The 15,305-nt window shown below is 56.3% G+C and overlaps 2 protein-coding genes across 2 annotated transcripts; one reads left to right on the top strand and one right to left on the bottom strand.

Moving 5' to 3' along the window:
- Positions 1-6,231: 6,231 nt before the first annotated feature.
- Positions 6,232-10,847, bottom strand: PIERCE1 (piercer of microtubule wall 1; the record flags this gene model as incomplete). The annotated part of the gene is made up of 3 exons (XM_080708853.1): positions 6,232-6,420; positions 9,533-9,611; positions 10,654-10,847. The coding sequence occupies 3 exons, from the start codon at positions 10,845-10,847 to the stop codon at positions 6,232-6,234; spliced, it is 462 nt and encodes a 153-aa protein (XP_080564979.1).
- Positions 10,848-11,904: 1,057 nt separating this feature from the next.
- MRPS2 (mitochondrial ribosomal protein S2) lies at positions 11,905-14,097 on the top strand (the record flags this gene model as incomplete). The annotated part of the gene is made up of 4 exons (XM_080708854.1): positions 11,905-11,938; positions 12,010-12,117; positions 12,507-12,636; positions 13,464-14,097. 4 exons carry the CDS (start codon positions 11,905-11,907, stop codon positions 14,095-14,097), a joined length of 906 nt encoding a protein of 301 aa, XP_080564980.1.
- Positions 14,098-15,305: the final 1,208 nt, after the last annotated feature.

Raw genomic sequence — 15,305 nt, forward strand, 5'->3', positions numbered from 1 at the left:
CGGGGACCAGCCAGCCCCGATGCCGTGGCCCACCCCGCTACTCAGATTCTTTGGTGTCCAGTCTCCCGCAGCCGTTAGGTGATTCTAGTGTCTAAAGAAACCTGTCTTCGTAGGAGAGCTGCTATTCTTCGCTTTTAATCATGGTTCTAGAAGACAGCGCCGTGTGTGTGTGTTTGACTGTCCTTCTCTTCATCTGTGTGAGTGAGTGAATAAACACAGCTTGGAGGCAGTTTGGTCCCCACACACCTTGGCCACCGAGGACGGCAGAGCCCAGCGTGGGGATGAGCCTTCCCAACACCTGCCCTCCAGGACCTGGAGCCCATGGGGGTCTGACCCACAGCCACGGCTGGGCCCTCTGCAGCCTGCCTCCCCGGGACAGGGCGAGAGGACCTTGCTGGCCCAAGCTGGGCTGTAGGCAGCGGCCTCTGCTCCTCCAGGTTTGGGCTCGGTGCTGGTGCTGCTGCTGCTGCAGTTCTCCTGCCTTTTGTCCCGAGTCACCGAGGTGCCCATGGCCCCTGGGGACAGAGAATTGCTGGGCACTGGCCGTCACGGCGTCTGCATTGTGGTTGTCCCCAAGGGACCCGTGTTCTCCGTTCACCATTCAGCCGCGCGGCGGGTCTGCCTGGCCCATGTCACTTGTCAGCATTCTAACACGGAAGTGAATTTTCTACACCTCACGCACCTTTGGGTCTTAACAGTCACCTGCCTCCGTCCCCGGCGAGAGCCCGCGGGGTCGCAGCTGTGCCGGGCAGGCCTTTGTCGCTCCCTCAGCCATCCCAACATCGTGTGATAGCGTCCTTGTAGCATATCCAGTCGCTCAAGTGTTTCTGGGGAGAAGTTCCATGTAATCCACGCTAACTTTTATTTAATTTTTTAAAGAGTGCTTTCAACTCTTGAAAACAAAAATCAGCTTGTTTTGTATATAAGAATTTTTTTTAAACAAATAAATCAAGCACTACCAACAAATCGACTTGTGTGTTTGTCCTCCGTGGAGTCTGTGTGCAGGGTGCTGGCGTCAGGACCCACAGGGACCCCTTCCCCACGGGAGAGAACCCTCTGTCGCAGCACTGCCTTCAGCACTGAGTGCCTCTGCTCCGCCCCGGCCGCGCCCCGCTGGGGGAGGCTCCCCCAGTCTCTCGGGAGTCCCATAATGCATCCCCAGAATTCCCGTGCCTCATGCAGGCTGTAACCCCTGCCACCCACCCCTGGTAGGGGAGCCCCCAAGGCCGAGGGTGCCGCGTGCACAGAACACGGCCATGGTCAGCCCTAATGAGGCCATTCCACACGCACACACACAGCTCCATGCAGACGCAGCATGCCCTGTCCGCGAACAGGCGAAGTAGTCTTGCTTATTCTTGGTGGTTGACTTTTCACAGACCACGGAGAAGCTCCAGGAGGCTGCCCACCTCCTCCTGGGACATTTTAGTTCCTCTTCAGCCTGCATGGAGCAGGTGCACTGGGTCTCCTGCCTGTGTGCTCGTCGGCTCCCCAGGAAGCCGTCCAGCTCCCCGTCTGCTCCATGAGGCCTGCGGGCTCAGGCTTTGTGGTCACCGGGAGAGAGTGGCCGTAAACTCCTCTGGGTGGGGATTCAGCAGGTGGCCCATGTGGGTTTCCTTTGGGACTCCTTTACCTGGGGCACTGGGCTTTCCTCAGCCTTCGTCCTTGAGGTGGTCAGAGTTGCCCTCAAACTCCCTTTTCTTGCTTTCAGCAGTAACTTGGTACCTTCATGAGTCAGTTGACCCGTCATTCCACCTCCACGTCCACTGTTCTCGCAAGCTGGACATAAACCTCATGGCTCTGACTGTCTGTCTCCAAGTGGCCCACCTGCCACAGGATGACAGCTCTGGCTTCCACACCCCACACCCCGTGCCACGCCAGCCAGAGCCGGGCCTCGGTCTGGTGCTTATTTTAGCCAACAGGCCGAGGTCAGTGGTGTCTGCTTGGGAGGGGGGCTGCAGTGGGAAGCGACGATGCTGAGTGCAGCCTTCCTGGCACCGCACAGATGCGAGGGGAAGGATGCGGCCCCGTCGCAGCTCCTCGGGGCTGCGACATGAGATGTGTCCCCACCCTGCAGGAAGAGTTTCTCTGGTCCCTGTGTTACCAAATCAAGGTGTCTGCAAGAGTTAGTAAGACCTAGACTCCAGGCACAGCCAAAGAGCTTTCTCACCTCCCAGCGTACCAGGGATCCATTTCAGTCCATGCCCAAAGAATGGGGCAGGGGTGCCCAGTCCTTTGGGGTAGGTTGTCCCAGGATGGAGGAGGGTCTTCCCAGAGGGAAGTCTCACCCTTTATCCGTTGCTCAGAATATGAATGATCTGAGAGCAGGTCTCCCAACTTGGGAGATATTTGCATTGGGAAATAAGACTAAATATTAGCCTGTTTAGAAGGGAGGAGGAGAGCATAGCACAAGCCCCACAGCCGGTGTCTGCAAATCACAACCAGGTTTAGACTGAGCCCGGCCCTTGGGGGAGGAAATGCTACATTATTTGCAAAATCTTGAGCCTGCTGGTATTTTTTGCACTGACTATATAGGTTTCCATCTATGCCGGCGTATTTTACTGTGCATTTGAAACCATTTATTCTAATTGACTATAATTAAATTTTTCTGAAGAAGAATATATAGAAATGTAAGTGAAAATGTACATTGACAGTAAGAAGCGACAGGTTTGAAGCCAACACAGCAGCTCAAGAAAGTATCTCCTAAAGTGATAGGAAATTCTTTAATTTTTGATTTCCAAGCGCAATATAAAATAAAAGTCGAATAAAGCAAAGACCTGCTCATGACGCGAGGAGTGAGTTCTAGAAACCACAGCACCGTTTCTCAAATGTTTGTGAAAACCAACTTGTCACCGTCACTGTTTTCATGGCTGGGTTTAAAGAACACAGTTCACAGGTCCAAAAAACAACCCAGAGTCTCTCCCTTTTCATCTTGTTTTAATACTTTTACTGGTGTGCCCCTTTTCATTCCATAACTCTGCTCTGCAAGTTGTCATTCCAAACAGAAAACACGCTCTTTTTACTTAATTAGATTGGTGTATCGAAACTCTGGGATTTTTTTTTTCAGCCCCTAAAAGATTTCACCTTGAAAGTGTGGAGAAGCCGGGCGTGGTGGCGCACGCTTGTCATCCCAGCATTTGGGAGGCTGAGACAGGAGGATCGTGGTTCGCGGACAGCTTCAGCTACTTAGCGAGGCCCTCCACAACTCAGCGAGACCCTGTAAATATGTAGCAACTTGAGGGCTGGTCTGCGGGGTCAGCTGCTGGGCCTCGAGCCCCCCAGGACATCGCCGAGGCCGTGTGACGCCCGGCCTGCCGCAGGGCCCTGACCTTCCCTTCTGAAAGTGGAGGCCCAGTCGTAGCATCTGCCCCAGGTGCTAGCATCAGATGAGGGGATGGGGAACCGCAGAGGGCAGAGACAGGCAGCCGGCAGGTGCCAGGAGAGTGTGGAGGCAAACCAGGGCCTGAGCAGGGTGCACCATTCCTGAGTTTGGGGAAGATGTGCATTGCTATGGTTTGAGGCTCAAGTCCTTGTGCTGGAAACTTAATCCCCCAATTCACAGGTGAGTGGATTCTGGAGGCAGGATCTGGGGAAGCTGATTAAGATTCGATGAGGGTCTCCTGCTGGCATCCTGGATTTCTAGGAAGAGGGAGGCAGACCTGAGCAGGCTCTCTTACATGTGATACCCTCTACCATGCGATGATGCAGAAAAAGCCCTCACCAAATACTGAGCAGGTGCCAGCACCAGGCTCTTGGACTTCCCAGCAGGCTCCAGATCCATGTGTCAAGTAAACCTCCATTCTGTAACTTACACAGCCTTGGACATCTTGTTATAGCAACAGAAAATGGACTGAAAGATGTGTGTTAGATCAGAGGCATTTGGCTTTTCTGCCTTTTCCAGATTATTCAGAATACCGTACAGAGTATAACTTTGCATGTATTCATCAGCAGCTGTTACAGAAATAGCATTTTATTGGGCATGACCAAGCATTCCAGTTGAGGCAGGAGTCAAACACATGAAGCCTGTGGGTGACCTTGGCACCTGTATGGCCGCGTCCTGCTGACCTATCAACACTCTCAGCCCAGGTCCTGATACCACTGCAAGCTGGGAATGGAGATTCTGCCACTTGGTTCCCTCAAATGCGTTCTTTGCAGGGACAGTGCTGTCCTGTTACAGCAGGGCAGATGCTCAGCCATTCTAAGCTGGGTGAAAAACAGTTATTGCCTGGTGGCTGCACCCTAACCCCAGGGCTGTACCCTAACCCCAGGGCTGTACCCTAACCCCGGGTCTGTTCCCTAACCCCGGGGCTATACCCTAACCCCAGGGCTGTACCCTAACCCCAGGGCTGTACCCTAACCCCGGGTCTGTTCCCTAACCCCGGGGCTATACCCTAACCCCAGGGCTGTACCCTAACCCCGGGTCTGTTCCCTAACCCCGGGTCTGTTCCCTAACCCCGGGTCTGTTCCCTAACCCTGGGGCTGTACCCTAACCCCAGGGCTGTACCCTAACCCTGGGTCTGTTCCCTAACCCCGGGGCTATACCCTAACCCCAGGGCTGTACCCTAACCCCGGGTCTGTTCCCTAACCCCGGGTCTGTTCCCTAACCCCGGGTCTGTTCCCTAACCCTGGGGCTGTACCCTAACCCCAGGGCTGTACCCTAACCCTGGGTCTGTTCCCTAACCCCGGGGCTGTACCCTAACCCCAGGGCTGTACCCTAACCCCAGGCTGTTCCCTAACCCCGGGGCTGCCAACCTGCTTCTCAGAATCATTGTTGAAGGACTGAATTCTTTTCAGCATGTTTAGGAATTTGGCTGAGCACAAAAGAGTTATTGACATTTTGATTTTTCCTTTTTTATTTTTTTTAACTGTACTGGGTATCCTTACCTCTAAGCTACACTGCTAACCCTTTTTTATTTTTGAAACAGGGTCTCACTAAGTCGTCCAGACTGGCTTTGAACTTGCAATCCCCCTGCCTTTGCCACCCGAGTAGCTGGGGTTACAGGCATATGTCACCACACCAGGCACATCTTGATATTTTTAAGGACTGGGAAAGCCTCTTTTCAGCTGGCTTTCTGGCCTGCTGGTCTCCATGTCAGGAGAAGGATGTCACACAGCCCTGGCCTCAGGCTCAGTGTTGTGTCTTATTTGTCAGACATATTGATTTTCTCCAGAAACCATTTCCATTCCAAATTGGACACTAAGCATGTTGCCAAATGTTCACTTTCTCGTAGTGATAATAATAAGTCTCTACCGGTGAAATAACCAGATATAGAGCTTAATTTCCTCCCTACATAGGTTTGTGGAATCCCTGCAGACAAAAATTCCTGAAAATGAGATTATTATTGATGGCATATAACAGTTCCTCTGCTCGGCTTCAGCAGTTCTCACTTTTTTGTATAATAAGCACGTCTTGCTCTCATGAAGGAAGCAAAGAAATCTATCATTGAAAGATATATTCTGTTACAGGAAAAAAAATGTCTTCCTTATTGAGCAGCTTGTAGCTCCTAGTAAACACTGACTTGGGACCGCACAGAGGTGAACATCCCACCTCAGGAGAACACTAGTCATTCCCTGCTGCTTTGTTTGAACTTCTCGTTGAAACTTATACACAGAGGAGCCCCGTGTGCACATCATCAACAGTGCCCTAGGACTGCCCACTGGTTCATCTCCGAGGCCCTGTCCACCGCAGGATTTGTGGCTGGGGAATATTCACATGCCACACCTCAGCTGCGCCTCGGATGGAACACAGACAGTGACACCCTCTGCTCTGCTACCGGGGTGGCCGTTCTTCCTGTTGTTTCATCAGAGTCCTTGTCCATACCACCATGCCCTGGCAGGGCTCGTCGCTCCCCAGGAGCCCCACAGCATCTATACAGATTGTCGCTGGGAGCTCTTGGTCATGGGTATTCCAGTGGCTCCTAGATCAAGACACTTGCCAAGACTGGGATCCCAGAATGCCCACCGCCCTGGCTTCTTCGTTAAAAAGTCAGACGAGGTGGAAAGTTGGGTGTGGCAATGTTTTTAATGCAAAGTCAAACCAGTAGCAACTTTTCCGTAAACATTTTAGGTATAAAATAGAAAAAAGAGAACACTGCAGCCCAATTTGCATATTTCTCTAGTCCAGGGAAGGAGAATCTTTTCGGAGAAAGCAGACAATTGAGTGAATTGTAAAGGGCCAAAGTGCTCCGGAGGGCAGCGGCCGCAGTCAGAGGACAGGGAGGGACGTGGAGCCCCTCAGTTGCAGATGGACGGCTTGTTGACGTTGTAACTGGGATGGAAGTTAAGGCGGTCACAGGGGGTGATGTGGTTGTCGGGGCCTGTCACGCGGCTCTTCTCCATGTAGACGTTGAAGGTATTGTCCTGGAACATCCCGCAAGTTGCAAGTTGCCTGGAAAATTTATTCGAGCATGGATAAAATACTTTCTGGAAGAAAGAAAGAAAGAAACACCAGGACTGATGAGGCCTGATACCACTCCTGGGCAAGCAGTCGGGTGTTTCTGAGAGAAGAATCTGTAACAAAATGCCACCTCCATTCCCAGGAAGCAAGGAGGCCAGGGTGGGCAGCCTGGTTTACCCCCACCATCCCAGTCAGGGCCTGGTGTCTGGGAACCATTATTAACAGAGACTTCTTGTACTGCTCCACGGGCAGGAGAAGCCACAGGACCACCTGGTCTGGCCTCTCCACACCTGTGTGTGATCATGAGAATCAGTGGGGGTCAGGCCTGGAGCACCCTGGGGCCTGAGTCCCCAACTGGCTGGCCTTGCCTGGACTACGGTTTTCTCTTCTGTGGAATAAAAATAGCATCTATACCAGTGGGCCTATCGGCCAGCTTTATGCTATTCTAACGAAATACCTGAAATAACCGACTAAAAAAGAGAAAAGGCGTGTTTTGTTTTCCATTTCCAGAACTCCACAATCAGGCAAGCCCATCATGTGGGGCCTCTAGTAGGGTGCCAGATGGCAACTGTGGGGCATGTATGATAGAAAACGGGGTCAGGAAGCAGTGTATGGAGGACCGGCGGGGTCCCATCCCCTTTGAAGGCACACCCCCAAAGACCTAGAGACCTCCCGCTAGGCCCCGCCTCCTGCCAGTTCTGTTTCTGAGATCACGCCCAAGTGATCAAGCCTTTATTATTTTTTGTTTTTTTTATTTTTTGGTGGTACTTGGGGTGGAACCCAGAGGCTTTCTACCTCCGGGCTACACTCCCAGACCTATTTTTTTGTATTTTATTTGGAAGCAGGGTCTCACTAAGTTGCTGAGAGCCTCACTAAGTAGCTGAGGCTGGCTTCGAACCTACGTGATCCTCCTGTCTCAGCCTCCCAAGCGCAGGGATTACAAGTGTGCGCCACCATGCCCGGCTGTGATCAAGCTTTTAAAGCCTGGGCTTTGGAGGACATTCTCACACACTACAGTGGTAGGTTCAGTCTTAACTGCAAAGCTTTAGTAAGGTTCTGATGAGCACACGCCACCAGCCCAGTTGCCTGGGAAGGGCTGTCCTACTGAGGCTGAAGTGCCAAGGAGGAGGAATCATGCCAGCAAGACAACATCATGAAATGACCCCAAGACTCTGTGGGGTGCGTGTCTGTGCATGCGCGTGTATGTGTATGTTACTAGGGATTGAACCCAGATGCATACTACCTCTGAGCTAAATCCCCAGCCCTATTTTATTTTTATTTTGAAACAGGGTCTCGTTAGGTTAATGAGAGTCTCTACACTTGCTGAGGGTGTCCTGGAGCCTTCGATCCTCTGGTCTCAGCCTCCCAAGTACTGGAATTCTAGGCATGCGCCACCATGCCTGGCTAGAGGCTTTGGATATGAGTGGCCTACAGCTCTGCGAGAGGTGACAGGCAGGGTGTCCCTGGACCAGCCTAGTGTCAGAATCATGCCATGTCCTGTGTCCTTAGCAGGATGCAGGTGCAGAGGGAATGGCTTCCATACAGTTTTAAAGACGTCTTAAAAGAGATGCTTTAGATCTACAGAAAAACTGAAAAGAAAGTCTAGAGTTGCCCAAATGACCTCCCGCACACATGCTTTCCCTTACTGTTAGCATCTTAACTTGCTGGTACAACCGAGTTAGTACCGTCTCTCTGTTACGAGCAGAAGTCCGCAGAGGACCCAGGGGTCCCTCTTGGTGCTGCATGTTCTGTGGGTTTTGGCAAACGAATAAATGTCGTATGCCACCGTTACTGTTTCGTAGAGAATCAATCTCCTCCCTGCATTTTTAAAACATGCAGAGCATTTTTATTTCCTGTTCCCACACAGACGGTAAACACCAACAGCTCACTGGGTCCATCCATGCTTGGCCCAGAAGCTGAAAAGCCAGCTCTCGACAGAGCGGGTGGATAAGACTCAGGAAACCCCCTGACGCCTGTCTCTGTCACCCCTCCTGCTTCTGTCCCAGCAAAGAGGGAACGCCCATTCTTCCCAAGAGGAGCCTTGTGTCAGTGGTGGCTTACGAAAGCTGAAACATCTGGACCCACAGAAGTGAGTATGTCTCTTCTTCAAAGAAACACCGGATCCCCAGGAAAAGTCAGAACCCTCGGTTCTGGGAGAGCAACTCCAGAATTTTCCAAAAGCTTTTTCAGGAAATGAAATGATTTTTTTTCCCCCGACACTGGGATGGAACCCAGGAGCATTCTACCCCTGACCTACACTCCAACCCTATTTTTTATTCTCTATCTTGAATCAGGGTCTCACTAAGTTGCAGAAGGCCTCACTAAGTAGCTGAGGCCGTCCGCAAACTGTGATCCTCCTGTACTGGGAGGATCGGCCCCCAAGTACTCCCAGGTACTGGAATTACAAGCATGCACCACCGCACACGGCTACCAGGCCTTTTCAAAAGAGTATTTGGGGAAACCCCTACAACATTCTCACCTTCCCACAGGGGCCCTGCGTACGCTCTGCTGGCCCGCCTGGTGCTTCCTCTGGGTCTGCGGGGGCACGGGGGGGGGGCCTCAGGAGCACCGCCTGGGGTGTGGGAGCAGTCTCCGAGGCAGGATCCCGCACCTGCGAGGTCCCCACCTGCCTGCAACTGCGGCTCTTAGTCACAAATGAGGTTCCAGAAGGAAACCAGTTTATTTATTTGCCTCAGAACTACCTCCAGTGGAAAGAAGGTTGAGCACACATTCGCTGATTAGTGTGAAGGTCACACTCAAGTGTGATGGCCACACATAGATGAAGATTGCAAGCCAAGTGTGATGGTGGTGTGCGTGTGTGAAGGCTGAGCGTGCTCGGGGATAAGGGTGATGTGGAAGCAGTCTACATATACTTTTCTTATTCTTTACAAGTCTTTTCTTGCCGGGTGTGGTGGTGCACACTTGTAATCCCAGGCCTTGGGAGGCTGAGACAGGAGGACCACAGGTTCAAGGACATTTTTTTTTTTTTTTTGCAGTACTGGGGCTTAAACCCAAATGCATTCTACCTCCAAGCTACAACCAATTCTTTATTTGAAACAGGGTCTCACTGAGTTGCAGGAGGCCTAAGCAGCCTTGTAGATGCAGCCCTCTCTCTCCCAGCCGCTCTGCCCCTCCTACCGGCATCTCGTGCACGGTGGGTGCTCGGCTCCCGTAGGTCTGGTTGCTGGTCCTGTACAGCGAGACGGCCTCCTTGGACCTGCAGGGGAAGCACACACCATTTCCTGTGTGTTCATTTTTGGTCACTATTTGGTTGAAGGAGCTTCATTGGACTCACACAGGGCTCAGTCCTGGCAGCCCGGCATCTCTGGCTCCCCCACTGACCACAGCCCCTTTTTTTCTTCAAGGCAGGCCAAAGTCCTAAAGAGCGCCCAGCCAGCAAGGGCAGGTGCTCAGCCACGGGCACACACAATCGTTGCTTGGGTAGGTTAGTGCCTGTGGGGCTTTGGCCTGCCACCCAGGCGGTCCCTCCACTCGGGGTCCCACCCCTGGGAGGCACACTCGGTCTAGGTGCAGGTAAGAAGAAAGCAGTGTGGTTGCAGCAGCAGAGCCTGCTAGTGGGGTGGGTCCCCAGGGCCGGGGTCCCAGCAGCACAACCTGCTAGTGGAGTGGGTCCCCAGGGCCCGGGGTCCCAGCAGCACAACCTGCTAGTGGGGTGGGTCCCCAGGGCCCGGGGTCCCAGCAGCAGAGCCTGCTAGTGGGGTGGGTCCCCAGGGCCCGGGGTCCCAGCAGCAGAGCCTGCTAGTGGGGTGGGTCCCCAGGGCCCGGGGTCCCAGCAGCACAGTCTGCTAGTGGGGTGGGTACCCAGTGGGCCGGGGTCCCATCCACATTACTTCCTCACACAGGCAGCAGCTTCGGCTCAGAACGTGGACGCTGCATTGGTAATGCGGGGCGCTCGCCTCTCCCCCTCCCCCAGCAACTGGGGCTAGCTCTCACTCTGACCACGCATCCAGGACCAGTAGCACTGGGCTTGTTACCTCCACGGGTCTCCCCACTGCAAGGCAACTGACTTGCCCTCTAGAGCGTGAAGCTGGGGGCACTTCTGGAGCTCCTGGGCGGTCTGGCGGCAGGTGCCAAGCTGACCTCTGGCTCCTTTTGACTTCTGCAGCCAGGACTTGGGGAGAGGTCGTCTTGGGAGGGTCTCTCCCACACAGGAATATAAGCCCCAGTGCCAGGCCTGCTGGGCTAGACGTCACCTTCCCGCCAGAGGTGGTCTATTCCCCGCACCCCAACTTCCTCACCTGTAGCCCCGAAACCACCCGGGGTTGTTGAACCTGACTGGCAGGTGTTCACACACGTGGTAGTAGTCGCTGGTCTTCGCTGGCGGGACCTCGGTCTTCGGCTCCGCCTTGCCCTCGGACTCCAGCGCTTCCCCGCACTCCACCGGCCCCACGCACTTCACCGGCTCCACCGGCTCCGCGCACTCCGCAGACATTTGGCCTCTAGAAGGAAAACGGCTCCCAACGGCAGAGCCAAAACGGTGGAAGTCTTGGCGTCCTGTTGCTAGGCGACAAATCACCAACCCCACCCCCACCCCCACCCCCGCCCCCTGCAATCCTGTCCTTAAAGGCGCAGCCTGCCAAAGCCCCAGTGAAGGCAAAATTAGAATCCTCCGGGAAGAATGACCAGGGACCTAGCTTGTCCAGGACCGTGAGGGGGCCCATGCTCAGACTGTCGTGCAGAGAGACCTCAAACTCTACGTGTCTCACTGCGGGGGGGCCCTAGGCTGGCCGTGGGGGTCTTTCTGGGACCAGTATAGTGCTAAAACAGAGCCAGAAGCAGATCTGGATCAAAGGAAACCGCAGACCCTGGGGCTTCAGCAAATGATTTGACCCTTACGTGCATGCCTTGGGCGCTCCTTGACCACGTACCCCCGGACCCCCCACTGCCCCCAGTCTAAAGTCAGACCCGGGAGGTGGTTAAGTTCATGGAATCCTCCTGAGCCTAACATTCAACATTAAACACGACCTTGGAAAGCAAGACGTGGCTGGGGGCTTGGGGCAAAGGTGGAGGGTCCCATCGCCCAGAGGGCCCCACGAGGGGCGTGCACTCCTCGGCCCGCACTTTTCTTTTTCCCTATGGCGGTGCTGGGAGTGTTACCCAGGCTTCCTGCAGGCGCTCTCCCGCGCACCCCATACCCCGCCCCGCACTTTCGCAGAGGGTGAGCCAGAGTCAGGCCGAGGACGTCAGGCCGAGGACGCTGCCCCAGCCTCGCCCATCAGCGGACGCGCGCCCCAGGCGCGGGCCCCGGCACGGTGCGCGCCCCCGCCCGGCCCCGCCCCGCGCGCCCTGGGCCGCGCTGCGGTCCTCCCGCCTGCAGGCGGCGCTGCGGTCCTCCCGCCTGCAGGGGGCGCTGCGGTCCTCCCGCCTGCAGGCGGCGCTGCGGTCCTCCGGCCTGCAGGCGGCGCTGCGGTCCTCCCGCCTGCAGGCGGCGCTGCGGCGGCGCGGGAGGCGCGCACGGCCTGCCGGGAGGAGCCCGCTTCCCGAGCGCCATGGCTGCCGCGCTGCGCGGGCTGCTCCGCGGGGGTGAGCGCCCCGGGCCGGCCGGGCGGGCGGGGTCCGCGGCGGCCGCCTGCTCAGCAGCTCTCTCTCCGCAGGTGCGCGGCCCGGCCTCCTCCCGGCGTTCCCCGGCGCGGCGCGGCCGAGCGGCAGGACACTCGCGGGCGCCCCGGCCCCTGCGCCCAGCGAGCCCGAGGACGGCGGCGGTGACCGCGGGGGCTCGGCCCGGGCGGGGGCGCGGGGAGGGAGCGGGCCCCGGGGTCTGTCCAACCATGAGCTCCTGGTTGGACTCGTAGGGAGTTTCTGGCCGGACACCTGCGCCCATGTGCCAGGCCTGGCACCTGGGAGGGCTGGAGAGACCTAGGGGCCAGCTGGGCTGCTCCCTTTTGCTCCTTTCCCAAGGACACCAAGAGATGGGACTGAGCAGGCATGCCCAAGAGCAGATCTGGCATCAGAACCTAGCCGCAGCCCCGTTTCCCGCCAAGGCCCCTAAGGCTTCCCGAGGTTGCATGGATCTCCGTGCATCTTGGGCTGCTGGGCTCCTCCCCGCCCTGGCCTTGTGGGAGACCAGAGCATCCTCTCCCCTCCTCCCTAGATCTCCACCAGCAGCTTCTGGAGGAGCCCCTCAAGCACTCCGACTTCTTCAACGTCCAGGAGCTGTTTTCTCTGAAAAGCCTCTTCGATGCCCGGGTGCACTTGGGACATAAAGCTGGCTGTCGGCACAGGTAGCTGAGGTCCTTGGCCAGGGTGCTCCAGCAGCAATTCCCGTGAGGGCTTGGGGTCCTCCTGCCTTGGTCTGGGGTCCCAAAGCTTGGGTCCTTCTGTGTATGTGAGCAGGCTCTCCTTGTCCAGATGGGACCACAGGTTCAGAAGTAGGCCAGAGAGGCAGGGGACTGGTGGGTCTGGCCCATGCTGGATTGTGCAGGGCTGTTTGGGCCGTGGGAGGAGGGGTAACTGGCCAGATGTTTTTATGTGGGCACTCCCGACTGGTGCGTGGGGAATGGGTTGGAGGGGCTGGCTGTGGTTCCCTACAGGAGAGGTGATAGGGCTCAGGTGCGGCAGGAGGGCAGAGTCAAGCGATTGGGGCTGTAGGTGGAGGGCAGGGCTGGGTGTCTGCTATGACACAGCACAGTGCAAGCATCAGTGCTACTTCAGAGCTGGGGCGTGTAGAGCTTGGGTCCTGTGAGGTTTGGCCACCCCGGGGCAGAGGTCACACAGGAGAATGATACAAGGGGCTGCTCCGTGAACAAGTGTCGGGAGAATGTCTTGATCAGTTCTGTTCCAATCCCCATGGGGAGAGGCGGGGCGGGTTAAGCCACACACCTGAGGCTCGTGCCTGGCCTCGGCTGCCCACCTCCCCGGTCCTGTGACCCAGGCCGTCGCTCAATGGGCAGGGGCCTCACCGCTGTGTGTCCTCTGGAGGTGAGTGGGTGTAGTCATGCCTCCCAGCTGTCAGTGCCCTCTCTCCCAGGACCCCAGGGCTGCGGTGGGTACCTCTGAGTGAGGATCTGGGGGTGGTGTTGAGCTGTGAGCTGTGATGGGGTCTCCGCAGGTTTATGGAGCCATACATCTTCGGGAGCCGCCTGAACCAGGACATCATCGACCTGGAGCAGACGGTCTCGCACCTCCGGCTGGCCTTGAATTTCACGGCCCATGTGGCCTACCGCAAGGGCATCATCCTGTTCGTGAGCCGCAACCGGCAGTTCACACATCTGATCGAGAACACAGCCCGCGACTGTGGCGAGTATGCTCACACCCGTTACTTCAAGGGCGGCCTGCTGACCAACGCCCCGCTCCTCCTCGGCCACTCTGTCCGCCTGCCAGACCTCATCATCTTCCTGCACACGCTCAACAACGTCTTCGAGCCCCATGTGGCCGTGAGAGACGCTGCCAAGATGAACATCCCCACCGTGGGCATCGTGGACACCAACTGCAACCCCTGCCTCATTACCTACCCCATCCCTGGCAACGACGACTCGCCGCCTGCCGTCCAGCTCTTCTGCAGGCTGTTCCAGACCACCATCAACAGGGCCAAGGAGAAGCGGCGGCAGATGGAGGCCCTGTATCGGCTGCAGGGCCTCAAAGGGGCCGAAGGGCGCCAGGCAGCCAGGCCTCTTTCTGGGGAGGACACGGGCCTTTCCCTTGATAGCCAGGATCCTTGTCCCAGATCACACAGCCAGTCCTGATCCGAGCTGGAAGTCCCTTGGCCAGGCCCAGGCCCTGCTGCCTGCCCTTCTCCATCCTTCTAGGCATTTGGGTCCTTGTTACTATGACGACATGCAGGGCAGACTGCAGAACCCGAATGGCCTGGTTAGGGTGTGCGGCCTGATGCCTCCACTGCTGGAAAACGTGGTTCCTTCTAGTCCCCAAGAAGCCCTCATGGGGCCCCCTTAAGACCGGAAGGTTTGGGTACCAGCTCTTTTTTTCTTTTTTCTTTTTTTCCATCCAAGCAAAATCCATCTACCAGGCTGCTTTTTGGTGGCTTGGTTTCAGGGGCTGTTTGGCCATGTGGTGTGCAGGGGGAGCTCTCTGCTGGGTTGGGACAGGCTGGGTGAAACAAAACAGCCTGCAGAATTCTTGCAAAAATAAAATGTAAACTTGGGCAAAATGTGACCCAGAGATTTCCGTTCGTTGATGGTTCATCACAGGGAGCACACACGTGTCCCTGTCCTTGGGGGCGACTGGACAGGTGGTATGTGAGGTGCTCTGATGGGGTCAGCAGAGGGTCAGCTGCCCCTAGAAGGTGCACATCAGTGTCGGGGCTCACGAGGCGCGCCCCTGGGGGCCCTCAGTCTTCACATGGGCTGCTGTGGGTGCAGAGGGCTGAGGTAAGCCTGTGGGGTATGCTCTGTTACTGCCCTTGTGAGGACGCAGGTGTCCTCAAGGGTTCTCAGCATGTCTGTCCCCTTGCACCTGGAGAGAGGAGGGTCTGGTGGGGTCTTCAGACAAGTGTCTGGAGGCCTGAGCACCAGCACTAGCCTGGCACACAGGAGCCACAGGCAGTGTGAGGCTGCTGCTGACTGCCGGGCCTCTCCAGGGAGCTGGGTGGGGCAGTGTGGCCCGGGTGGTCTTTGGGTGCTGCCGGCTCCTGGTTTGGAAGCGGAGCTCAGTGACCGGCACAGCTTTCACTCAACCTGAAATCAATGTGCAAGCATACCAGCAGTCAGGGAGGGCTTGCAGAGCTCCCCTTGAGTATGCAGGGGAGCGTCCTGGAGGCTGGCTGAGGGGAGACCCCCCCTCCCCCCAGTGCCTAAAGCTAGTTTAGGTGCCACACTGGGAGCTGGGGAGTGAGTGGGCAAGGTGCTTCATGGAGGGTCTCACAGGCAGCCCCAGTTAGGCCTGGGCAGGACTTCCGGTGACATGCACTCTGTGGGTGCTTAAACCCGTGAAGATT

The sequence above is a fragment of the Muscardinus avellanarius genome (genome assembly GCF_963383645.1).
Source record: "Muscardinus avellanarius genome assembly, chromosome: 13".
Taxonomy (NCBI): Eukaryota; Metazoa; Chordata; class Mammalia; order Rodentia; family Gliridae; genus Muscardinus; species Muscardinus avellanarius.